The sequence below is a fragment of the Protopterus annectens genome, chromosome 15.part0 (assembly GCF_019279795.1).
Source record: "Protopterus annectens isolate FY-2018-M chromosome 15.part0, PAN1.0, whole genome shotgun sequence".
In the NCBI taxonomy this organism is placed as follows: domain Eukaryota; kingdom Metazoa; phylum Chordata; order Ceratodontiformes; family Protopteridae; genus Protopterus; species Protopterus annectens.
Window position 1 is genome coordinate 17,107,620 of NC_056749.1, and position 12,769 is coordinate 17,120,388.

Here is a 12,769-nt window from a genome sequence, read left to right on the forward strand (position 1 = left end):
GTGAAAACTTGGACAGTTCAAAGGGCGATAGAGAGATGCTCCTGGTGTGCAAGTTACACTAGAGGTAATGGGGTCTGAAGAGTCAAGTTGATCTGTGGGAGCTTGGCTAAACAGGCGTGTTCTGCCACAGGCCTCCAGGTCAGTTATTTAGCACTAGAAATTAAAACTTTGCATGTCGGGGGGGGGGGGGGGGCTAATCGTTGGTTCTAAGACTTCAATTTAACACTTGGCTTAGTACTAGCCTAACTGTTCTTGAGGACCATTAAGGTTAGCTAATTATCCCAGGTGAGAATCATACCCTGTATCTTGTTTAAAAGGTAAACAATCTCCCACCACTTCCATAACTGGAGGAAACTAGGTAATTTGGCTTTCTGGCCAAGGGGAAGCCCTATGGAAAGGAGCCCAAATGTACTCCCTGGTGAATGACATTGACCCCCCCCCCATTTGTCAAACTGGTAGCACAAACTTGACTATGGGATCCATTGTGGGTAGGGGGTGGTAGGTGAGGCTTTTTCTTTATGGAGTCTCTCTGCAATTGTTCAAAATGCCATTTGGAGGCACTTGCTGTTTGAATTGCTTATTGAATGGAACTGAAATGCTTAAAAGCTGTATGATTTGGCCACCTTTCAGTGCAGAATGGTTCCAGCAGCTCCCTTGTGTAGAGAGGAATTTAACATTTGTGGTGTAGTTGAAGCTGTCTAATCTTTAGATTTTTAGCACTTCTGTATAAATTTTTGCTTTTGCAAAAGTTCTGTCCGAACCTGGTGGTTTCCCTTCTACTGTCAGTGTGTGTAGAGTGGATACCTTAGTCTGGAGTCTGAAAGCTTTAAGTTGCAATTCCTCAGTGTTTTGTGGATAGTGGTGTTAAATGTGCCATCTTTACAGGCTTCTCTTCCAGTTTAAGGTATCCACTGTGCAGCAGAGAGGCGAGACTTTGGCATGATTATCATTTTTCTGCATTTTCTTGCCTTTAGCTAATTCTGCTTAAAACACCAATTTTTTCCCCTAGTTTCTGTGATTTTAAAAAGCTTGTTTCAGCTACATATTGTACGGACCTTACTGCTTGCACCTTAAAGTCGTTTTTGTTTTAAATTACCTGTTTAACTGGTGTAGGCTACACACGCACGTGTGATGGCCTTTTCTGTGCATTTACAGTTTTTTTGATTGCATCTGCTTTATTTTCTGAAAATTGTATACTTGTTTTCCTGCCTTTCTAAGCTAGTATAGTCCATTTTTCAGGTTAGTGCTGAATTCAGGGCTGTTACAATTTTCTTTGTTTGCCCGTACCTTACTTGGATAGAAGGAAGTTTCTCTGCTCACTGTGAGAGAGGGAGCTTTGAGTAGCCTGTCCCTGGAGGAGTGGTTTCAGCCCACAAATTTGTAGTGTATTGGCCATTTTGGGCTAATTTTTTCATTTCCTTGCTATAAAAACTGCATTTGCGTGCCAGGCAGCGCCGTTTAGGGTATAACTATTCCCGGCTCCACAAAGTGTACTCTTCAATTTTTTCCTTGGAACTAGACAAACTTTCAACTTAAGCACTAACCATTTACTTCTCATACCGACACTTGCTCAAAACTCATAGCAAGCACTAATAAACCTTAGCACTAGATCCCTCTATGCTCTAGAGAAGGACAAGGCTCTCTATTGGACCTTACCAGCCAATCAGGAAAACAGTTCACTGTACCTATCCAGGCATATCCAAAGGGCAGTTTCAGGTGTACTATCCAGTCCAACTGGTGAATCTGGGCATTTTGAGGCAATGTTAAAAATGCCTCATGTACACAGACAACCCTCCCCTTCCACCAAAGAGTAATACGTGCAAGAGATGCAATTATACAGCCAAACTGGAGGTTAAGCTCTCTCAACACAAGACTGGACCAGGCAATCAAGAGGAGAAGGGAATTACTTGCATCACACCCCCAGTCTCATGTAGACATATGAGACCAGTACCGACAAAAAAAAACACACACAAACCTACTTGTTGCTTTTGCAGATTTTTATTTAGAGCCTCCAAGAGACCTGCAAAGCAGACATCCCCAAGTAACTTCCAACCCCCAACACAAACCACGAAACACATACTTCACAAAACCAGTGTGCCACACAATCACGGCCCTTGAGGCAAAATAACATACCTAACACACTAGTAATGGGTGACTCTGTTGTCAGGCATACTGATGTCCCACTCACTAGGCTGAGCAAAGGGGACAGTTACTGTTGGGTGCCAGGATCTGCCACACAACACAAGCACTCATGTCACTCCAGAACAAGTACAAATATGATTCATTGTCCATATTGGTGTGAATGGCCTGAGCTGTACCTCCCTGGACTACATGAAGAGACATGGAGGAGTGCTCTGATCACGTAGCCCAGGCCAGTATGACCCCCTGAGTAGCATCTTGCCCTCACCAAGAATGATACCACGGTATAGAAAAAAAATGATCAATTTCAACAATTGGCTAAGCTTCTGGTGCCCTTCAAAGAGGATCCAGTGTCTGTCAGCCTGGGATGACATGCTTGACAAGCCACGCTGCTTCGCTAGAGACTGCTTGCGCCTGTCACACTTAGGCTTTTGAATATTGGCCAAGGCTCTTGCCACCCCATAGTGCCTTTTTTAGGCAAGGCTCAAAAGACAAACCCACTGCCATAAATGGCGCAAGTAACAAAAACTGAGGGTAATGCTACTCAATGCCAGAAGTCTAAACCTCAAAATGCACGCACTTGAGGCACTCCTCGGTATGGAGAAAATCTATATATGTGCAGTAACAGAAACCTGGTTTAAGGCTCCAGAACACACCCCAGCACTACCAGACTACAACTCGTACAACACATTTCGGCCACAAAACCCAGACTGGAATACAAAATGTGGGGGGTATCCATATTCATCAGATACCCACACCTCCAGGTTAGTGGCATAGCATGATGCTTCAGAGGTCATCCACATGCAACTAACAATGGGCAAAACGGCTATGGAGAACTAAAGTACAAACTCCCTTGCCCAACATTTCTTAGAGTTAACTCCCTGGATCAACTGGTCAGCACCCCCACCAGAGGTGACAGCATATTGACCTGGTCACCAACATGGGTGACTGGTGTTCACACCAGGTGTCTAACCCTCGTTGGTTAGATGTGGCCATAAACCAATCACTGTGCAAAACTTTTCAAAAGCAAACTTCGTTACTTAAGTCCGAGGTGGGAAGTTTCAAAGCCCCCATGCTAAAGGATAACGCTGTCCAATCTGCAAAGTCTTTTACTAATGCACTCTTATGGGCACCTACAAGAATGCATGGATTGTGCTATCCAAACAAAACCAAGACTCACTCCTCCAAGAAAAGGAAACCAGTCTGGTGGACCCCTGCCATAAACAAGTTATACAATAGGAGGAAACTAATACAGGAAAGAGAAATCCCAAGAAGGAAAGACATCCCTGATTTAGTATCAGCAAGAAACTACGTTCCCTCCTAAAATCATCCAAGGCTAGCTTCGAAAGAACAATTGCCATGTACTCCAAAGATAACCACAAGGCATTCTTTAGCTATGTCAAGAATCTAAGTGGCAATTCTCGGATCTGCTCGGAGTTGGTGTAGAATGGCAGAAAATACGCTGAACCGACAGATATAGCCAACATCCTGGCAGACGGGTTCAGTGCAGACTTCACCCCCTAAAGTTCCTATAACTATATACCAGAAGAATGTAGTGCCCCTGAAATCAGACACTCAGGTTAAAACAGCCCTCTCCAAAGCCAAAAAATACAGCATCAGTGGTACTGGACGGTGTCCCAGGCTGCGTCCTACACTAGCTCAAAGATGAACTAATCCCTCACCTAAACGCACTGTTTAAACTCAGCCTCTCCACAGGCTGTGACCACAGAGTGGTGCACAGTAATGGTTATTCTGCTCCGCAAAGGTGGAGCCACAATGGACCCTGGGAACTGTTGCCCTATAAGCCTGACTAGCTTGGTCCGCAAAGCTATGGGAGCTCATGTATCTTAAGAGACATTGGTAACCTACAAACACTGGACCCTGCACAGTTTGGCTTTAAGGGCAGATCATGCCTCCTAAACCTGGTGGACTTTTTGAGACAGTTGCCAAGGCTATAGACGATGGTAAGGTGGTCCACTCAGTCTACCTAGACCTCGCAAAGGCCTTCGACACCATTCCCCACTCTGGTGTAATAGACAAGCTCACCAGCCTGCACATAAACCCCTACGTCACGAGGTGAGTTGCCAACTGGCTCATGGACAGAACCCACCTGTTAGAGTTGTGGTAGCTAGGTCTGACTCTAAACCGTTTACAAGTGGCATTCCCCTAGGCTCAGTTCTAGGACCCCTCCTGTTCAGCATATACTTCTCCGAGGTGCAGGCAAGCACAGGAGGACTATGGCTGATCAAGTTCGCAGACTACTGCAAACTAGGGGTTATAATTGAGACTCTGGCTGACACAGACATCTTCCAAAGGGGTCTCACTGACAGATACCTGATGTCAAAACCCTGGCCCCAAGCTAAATGCCAAAAAGTGCATAGTCATCCCCTTTGGAAAAAAACAGAAGACTTAAGGGATCTGGGGACCCAAGTAGATAGTAACCTCTCCTTTAATTACATACATTGCCAAAGTAGTATGTGCCCCACCTAATCACAAAAGGGTTTGTATCCAGATTGGAAGAGGTCATTGTGCCCCTCTACGCATCACTCATCAGACCCATCATAGTGTACAATGCCCCATTTGGGATGTACCTTACAAGACACTTGCAGCAACTGGAAGACCACAGAAGTACCTCACCAAGAGGATCACTGGCCTCAAGCAAGTGCCCTATGCAGCTCAACTGAAAACTCCAGCTGTACTTTGTTGCATACCGCCTACTCAGAGGTGATCTCTGCCTGACATACAAGGCCATGTCCAAGCCAGAATTGATGACATGCTCCACCTAAAGAAAACCATATCCCCTTGAGCCACACGCTCCATGGATCTAAACATCACAACAATAAGTAGGACGTGCTGGAGGGATAGATTCTGTCCCAGAGACTTCCCATGCTCTGGAAAAAGATTCCAGTCTAATTTAGGCAAGCTCCTCGCTAACCATCTTCAAGAGAAACCTTGACGAGTGGATGGGGAAAGTTTACCCCAGGGATCACTTCAATGGCTCATCTGCACAGAGGCATAGGGAACTAATCTAAAGGGGTGGCGAAAGCCAAAATATTCCGGCTAGGCTTATAAATGCCTTCGGGCAGATAGCCTAGTACCTACCTATGAAGAAGGCTGGTACATTAGTAGAACACTGGGGATTTTGTCTTGTATGCAACAAGACCATGTGGGCTTGGAGCTGGTCAGAGCACCTGGTATTTGTTTTCTTGAGCCCACCTGGTATTTTTCTTGAGCCCAGTTTATTGGTAAGTGGCTTTGGGTAAGACTGCAGTCAGTCATTGGGCTTTATCCTTGTGATAAAGATGAGGGGGGACTGCGCTTAAAATGACCGTCTTGACAGTTTTCAAAGCCTTTGCCATCACAGCAGTCTAGTTTTGCCTCATTTTTAAGTGGACAAGGAGCTGGCTATGTCCTTGGCTGTTGGTGGGTAAGAGAGAGCAACTTGTTGGTTTTGGGGGAAGAGGCAGTAAAGGTAGCACTGCTTCTGCGCCCAAGGTTAGGTTTGCAGACTCACTAAATATGGGGATGACTATGCACTTTTTGGCTTTGAGCTTGAGGCCATGCTTCTGACACCAGGCATCTGTCTCAATGAGGCCCTTCTGTAGGATGTCCACATCATTTGGGGACTTGACTATGGTTCCTAGTTTGCAGTCATCTGCAAACTTCGTTAGCCAGAGGCCCCTGTGTTCGCCTGTATTTCAGAGAAGTAGGGACCAAACAGGAGAGTTCCTAGTACGTGTACTACTTGAACCCTGTGGTACACCACTTGTCACTGGTTCCAAGTCAGATTTGGAGTCCAACTTTTGCAGTGTGGGTTCTGTCAGGGAGCCAGTTGGCAACCCATCTTGTGACGTAGGATTTTATACCTAGTTTGAGTTTAGCTATAACTCCAGAATGGGGGATGGTGTCAAGCCTTGCCGAGGGCAATAAATAGGCCGCGTGGACCACCTTACCCTCGTCTACAGCTTTGGTGACTGCCTCAAAGAAGTCAAGTCCAGAAGGCATGATCTGCCTTTCACAAACGTTAACTGGATGGGGTCAAGAGTTTGGAGGTTACCAATGTCTTGTGTTCCATGGTCTTGCAGACCAGACGTGTCAGGCTAATAGGGCAATATTTCCCAGGATCAGTGGTGGGATAACTCTTGCTGTGCACCATTCGGTGGGCACAAAGCCTGACATGAACATGGTGCTTGGGTACGTTCTGAAGTTCATGTAAAACGCAGCCTGGTATCTGATCTGCCAGGATGTTGGTAATATCAGTTGGTTCTGTAATTTTCGAGCCGTTGTGCTGTAACTTGGAGCAGATCTGGGTGTTGCCATTGAGATTCTTGACGTAGCTATCGAATTCTTTGTGGTTGCCCTTAGACTCTGTGGCGATTTTGTTTTCGTAGTTAGCTTTGGGGGATCTTCTAAGGGATCTCAGTCCCTTTTTTGCAACAGTTTTTCTGTTTTAGCGTTTATGGCAGGGGTCCACCATATTGTATTCCTTTTTTGTAGGATAGCGATCTTGGCTCTGTTTGGCATAGCACATTCCATGCACTCGCGTAAGTGCTTATAGAGTGCATTTGTGTAGGATTCAGCAATTGTAACTCTATTGTTATCTGCATGGGTCTCATGAAGTTGGCTTTGGAGAAAATTTTTACCATGGTTTAATTTAATGGGTGTGGGGGGCAGGATGCAAATATCTAGGGCATTGGAATTTATGAATTCCAGAAAGCGTTGAGCGAAGAAGATGGTACATAGTTTTCACGGTTAATGATGGGGTAGTTGATCAGAGAACTCTTCCATGTCTCCATGTAGTCCAGGGCTGAATGTCTTGGGTCCTTCACACCAGCATGGGCAATTGACAGTCATATTTGTATTTGTGGAGTGACCCGAGTGCGTGGGTTATGTGGTGGATCCTGGCACCTGACAGGCAGCTGACAGTAACCTTCTTGTTTAGCCTGGAGAGTGTGGACATCAGTGTGCCTGAATATAGTTACCTTTGACTAGTGTGTTGGGTACTTTGGTTTGCCTTATGGGCTGTGGTTTATTGGCACACTGAGTCTGTGGGCTGTGTCATTTTGGGTTGTGTTGGGTGTGGAGGTTGCTTGTGTTTCCGTTTTGGAGGTCTCTGTTGCTTGAGCAGATATTACTGAGCCATATCCAAAAACCAGCTCAAAACATTCATTCCCTGGCACCATTGACAAATGTATCGAGGTTGCATGCTTTACAAGTCAGGGTTGCCACAAGCATGCTCAATAAAGAGAGCTCAGATGGATTAAATGGCCGCAGCCATTTTGTTTATTGCCATTTACTCAAATAGAAGCCCAATTATTGAGATGTGCGCAAGGCAGGAATGTCAGGGGTCCTTTTAATTTCTTTCATAGCATTCCCCTAAACCTGCAGGACAACAGACAGCACTTCGATATCCGGCCCTTCTGATTCAAACATACCACACCATAACAGCTTTTTCATTTCACAATTTATCGCAATTTTTATCGCAATTTCCTCTGGGCCGCCTTACAATCTGCCAAGGAGCCATTGCTGGGCTCGTAAGTCCCCTGGCGACAATCCCTTGGGGCTGTCTGGCCTGTGGAGGGTCTGGCTGAAGAGTCCTGTGACCCCCCCCCCCAACTTAACTTGCCCTTCCTTGCCTTTCCTGTCTCCTGCCACAGAAGGGAGGAATATTCCTAAATCCAGTCTTCCTAAAAATCCCTGCAGATGAATGTTATACATTACTACCTTTCCTGTAATTGGAAATGCAACTGCATTCTCCCCACCTAGTCTACTAATCACTCCAATCTATCCTGAATGACTAAACTCCTGACTAACTCTAAATACAACCTAATGTAAATATACATAGCTCATTCCACCTTTTCTCTTTACTTCACCCAAGTCATTACTCTCACTTTCAGTGAAGTCACTACTGCCATCTTAAATATTTAGATGCTATATAACCAAAGAATTATTCCCATTCGCCAACATGAAATGTAATTGTAAATGTCTACTATGATTGCATCTCAAATGTTTTCTTTCGATTCAGCTCATCAGGCTGATATTAAAAGATCTTTCCTGATTAAGAAAATGGGGGGCTGACGGGTTGTACTGTACTAATGAGGCAGAACATCAGTGTAAGCTCAACTTTGTACTATAGTTGACATTTGATCGTTGGCAGGCTGTGCTATATAGCTAGGATTACTGTACATGGTTCTGTTAGGACACCTACTGCTGTGGTAAGTTTACTGCCTTGTCAGAGGGTTCTGCACTAAACCCGGCTTCATTCTTGTTTGCTCTAACCAGCATTTCTTTTGTTTGTAGATTGCAGCCAAAATTGGAGGGGATGCTGCAGCACAGCAACAACAACCACCACCACCACCGCCCATGAATAACACTACTCCTCCAGAGTATGCTTTCGCTGGGCAGAAGAGACAGCTAGAAGATGGAGGTGAGCACCTATGGTTAACTAGGGATGAAATTTACACAGATCTGAAGTTGATGCAAAGGGTTAGAGCAACCAAAAAAGGCACAGGATGGATGAGTTCCACAAAAGTGGCAAAGCTTTAGTGCAGGCACAATGTAAAATTCACACAAGCAGACTGCTCCATAGGGGATGGTTCTGTTAATTTGTACCAATGGAATCAACTAATTGAACTGTTTTGTGCTTAAGTGACACGGACAGTGCTTTTGATTTTTCAGATGTCTTCTAAGGTGAATGCAGTCCTGTAGGAAGGGAAATTAAGTTGCGTGGTGTAGGATAAAACGGAAAGCCTTTCCCCAAGTCAGAAGGAATGGTGAATGATTCAGTTTTATGTGAGGAACTATGGGTGGGAAACTGGATCAGGTAGGTTTTGTAGTCTAGAAGATGCTGTGGCACCATTTTATCTTTGTGCAAGACTGCTTTGTGTTGAGCATGATGTACAAATTTTACTGGACAGAAAATTGTTGGCAACTATCTTTAGTAGTTGAAAGATTATTAAGATTGGGTGTGATGAGGACTCTTGCCATGTTCACGGACACTCCTCTGCCTAGTTGTAACTGCGCTGTGGTGATTGGTGATGACTGCTGAAGACTAGTGTCTTGGAATGGTATTAACAGGAGTACCTGCACACCGTTCTGTCCCCTACAGAGTCAGTGTTTGGACTGTGCTGCACAGTGGTGTGAAGGGAAACCTTTTTGCTTCCCTTTTCCAAGTTTGTCTGCTTTTCTAGTACATGTTCCTTTTTTTTTTTTTTTGCATCAAGTGGGTATTTCAGTATTTAGACTGAATCTGCAAGGAAAGGAGAACAGTGACTAGACGAGTATGCACATGAAAACCTGTGTTGAATTCTTCTAAGTGGGAGATAATTCCCTCTTGCCTCTGAGTAGTGCATCAAATGCTGGTTGACCCCAGGTCAGAGGTAGGTTGAGTTTTGTGTGTGTGGGGGGGGGGGGCTTGCAAATTCACAATTCTTGTAACTGGGTCTGATAACCAGGGTTTTATTCTGGTTGAAGTAGGTGGTGTAATGAGTTTTGCAGCCCTCCATTTTAGCAACAGTGGCAGGGGGCAACTTGTGGTGTAGAGAGTTGTGGGGTCCAATGTTCAAGATAAGACTGGTGTCAGGAAAGGTGCTGCTGGTTTGTAAGATGTACTTAAGTAATACAACCATGTGACTGCTTTAGGTAACCGCCCAGATATGGAACAGCTGGTTCAAACAGGAGGATGGGGTGCTGGCTTCAAAATCTTCTAGGAATAAATTCAGTGAGATAAGGGGTTAGGGGAGCGGGAAGTAATTTTAAATAGTGTTGCTCTTGGCTTAAGTTTGCAGTGGCTTTTTTTCTCCTAAGTATTTGGTATTGCAAAAGTTTTAATGTGGCTGGACTTGCTCATAGAGTGAGGTTGCCTTTGGAGTGCCTCTTATGATGGGTATCACCAGGTGTTCGCATCCTTGGAACACTGCCATATGTAGATATCCTCTTGCCAATATCAAATTCCTTCCTGGTTTATTTATTCCACACTTAGAAATTACATTTTGCAAGCAGAATTTGTTTAATAGGGCTGTTGATTCAAAGCAGGAAATTTTTGTCATTGAGGCTTCTTGGGTAAATTCCAGAGTACATCAGTGTGTTTTACGGTCCCAAATTCCAGTCGAGGGTATAATCTTAATTCTCCCTTAATAAGAAATAGTTTAATACCTCAAATTGTAGTCATAGATTTTGAAAGTGTGCTTGTTCTGTACTGTGTAATGTTTAATAGTTTTTCTAGTGTCTTGTAAAGGGGACTGTGTTTTCACCTACTTTCATAGTAAAATGTAAGCGCGCAGAGTAACCTTTCCTGAGTAGTCTTTCCGTTTAAGGGTTGAGAACAGTGTTTGCATTTGAATATATGGATTGGGTATGCGTACTCTGTAGCAGGTATGAAGCAGAGTTGTGTGAACTGCACTTGACTAGGAGATGTGTAGTTGGTATTAACATGGCAAATTATTTCAATTGGCACCTATTTGCTTAGTCTTCTGGGTGCATGCATTGCCTCTGTTTGACAAGTGCTGGTTTTCAGAAAAATTGTAGGAAGGGTGACCTGCTTTCTTTTAAAGGTTTCAGCAATGCTGTGTTTTTTTTTTTTATTTCCCCTGTCCATGCAGCACCAGGTATGATCCGTCTACCCGTCTGCTTCGATCTAAAAGTTGTGTTGGAGCAGGGCAGACCACCCACTTGGATCACCCTGCAGTGGCTTTTTGAGCTTTGCTGTGTGCTGCCCAGGAGGTGCCTCTACACTGAATCCCCCAGGGCTTACTGTGAGGCTTAGTCCCTTTCACCCATGTAGTGAGCCAGGGCGCTCAATTTACCATTCTAACATATATATTGACCGTGGTGTATTTAGGGCTTTGTTTCCAATGCATTTGATTTGCGCTCATTTTTGCAGGTTATGTTGACAGGCGCTTGTTTCATCTCTCAACAGATCAGCCTGAGAGTAAAAAGATGGCACCACAGGCAGACCGTAAGTGATGCCCCGTTTTTAACCTTTGACAACAATGTTTTTATATTAACCCATGTGGCTATTAAAGTGCATAATGGTTAATGGTTCACGGACTCTAAATGCTGCTGTTCAGTATGTGTCTTGTGGTAGTTTTGTAGGTGTGCAGCCCATTATGGGCATTATATTTCCTGTTTAGCATTTTAGTGTAATGTGTCAGTTTTGTGTTGCAGAGAATAGTTAGAATTTAATGCCGACTCTTTTTGCTGTAAACTAATGAGACTCTGCCATAAATTGTATGTTTTAATGTTTGAGTTCATTACATCGTTTTTTTTCCTTTTTGCAGCTAATTCAGGGCAACAGCTTGCCCCAGTCCTTCAACAGAGGTAAGTTTATTTTTGCTCACTTCTGTTTTGAGAAGAGTCTTCCCGGGCATTTTTTTTAGGTTACACACACACACCCCCACGGAAGAAAATTCAAGTTGACAGAGAAGTGCCTTGGGGTGGAAGTATACTCTGCTGTCCTCACTTATTTGTATATTGCATGGATAACTCATGTTTGAAGTCTAGGTTTTCTTAGTGCAAGCTGTGCACGTTTGTCGAAGATTGGGTTAATGCACGTTTCTGAGGGTGTGCCTAATGCTGATGAAATTGACTGCATCATTTACAGTGTGGGGGCGACATTGTCTATGCCATATGATTTTCTGTGCGTGATAGAGATTATATATAATACGTGTGTGTGTGTGTGTGTGTCCATATAGTGCATAAGTGTATTATGAAAGTTGGTGTGAATGTGGTGTATAGAGCATACGCATGCACCATGTTAAATTTATTTTGGTGGAGTCGTGTTTGACGTTTTGCTAGTTTGATTTGTCCTGTTGATCACTGTGCACGGTGAGACTACAGAGCAGTGTATTCCAGGTAACCTGGCAGTCATTTTCCCTGCTCCCTCTTCTGCCGCCATGGAAATGGTAGGTGGTTCTCTTGCATCTAGTGCCCTTTGTAGCCTCCCTTAATGTCTTTACTTGGAAATGGTGTGTGGCAGGCCTTGTGTTTTTGTGATGTATATACTTGGGATTGTCCAGTTAGGTGTCACAAATGGGAGCGTTTCCTAATGCCCTGTTTACATTTTGCCTTGCATATAACGTCTCTACTGGCTCGTGACAGTTCCCTTAATTTTTGTTGCGTTGGGTTTACACTCTGGATTTTCAAACGTTTTAAAGTGCACTTTTTCCACTCGTTGGCTTTGTCATTGTTTTCTTCCTGCTGGGTCATCTCTGAGGGATTCTCACAGCTTCTCTTGCTCCTTGTTGGGCTGGTTTTAATTGAGGATCATCTTGGAGTAAAGTTGGTAAATGTCAGAAGGCTGCAGTAGATTTGTTGCACAAAGTGTGAAGGTATATGAAATTATAAAGACAGCCATACCATGTAACTTTTCGGGATCCGGATGGTTTGTGCCCAGAAGAAATCATGTTTACTCGATTTAAGTTGACATACTAGGTTTCCAGACTTGCTACTGCAGAACAAAAAGGTTTGTGCCCAGAAGAAATCATGTTTACTCTATTTAAGTTGACATACTAGGTTTCCAGACTTGCTACTGCAGAACAAAAAGGCAAGGCTCTTTGAACACATTTGGGTATCACTAATTTGGTACCCAGGCAGTGCTTTGAGTCTGACTTGTAGTGACCCAGTGAACAGA

The 12,769-nt window shown here is 44.1% G+C and overlaps 1 protein-coding gene across 4 annotated transcripts in view; it reads left to right on the forward strand.

The window, feature by feature from the left end:
- The window catches only part of LOC122789663 (KH-type splicing regulatory protein), a 441,911-nt gene that overhangs the window by 7,274 nt on the left and 421,868 nt on the right, over positions 1-12,769 (forward strand). For 3 of the 4 annotated variants that reach the window (XM_044057076.1, XM_044057077.1, XM_044057079.1), the window contains exons 2-4: positions 8,440-8,566; positions 11,021-11,095; positions 11,418-11,457. In XM_044057076.1, the coding sequence (XP_043913011.1) occupies positions 8,440-8,566; positions 11,021-11,095; positions 11,418-11,457 (242 nt within the window). The remainder of the gene's footprint in view (positions 1-8,439; positions 8,567-11,020; positions 11,096-11,417; positions 11,458-12,769) is intronic. The other variant, XM_044057078.1, reaches the window with a different exon arrangement.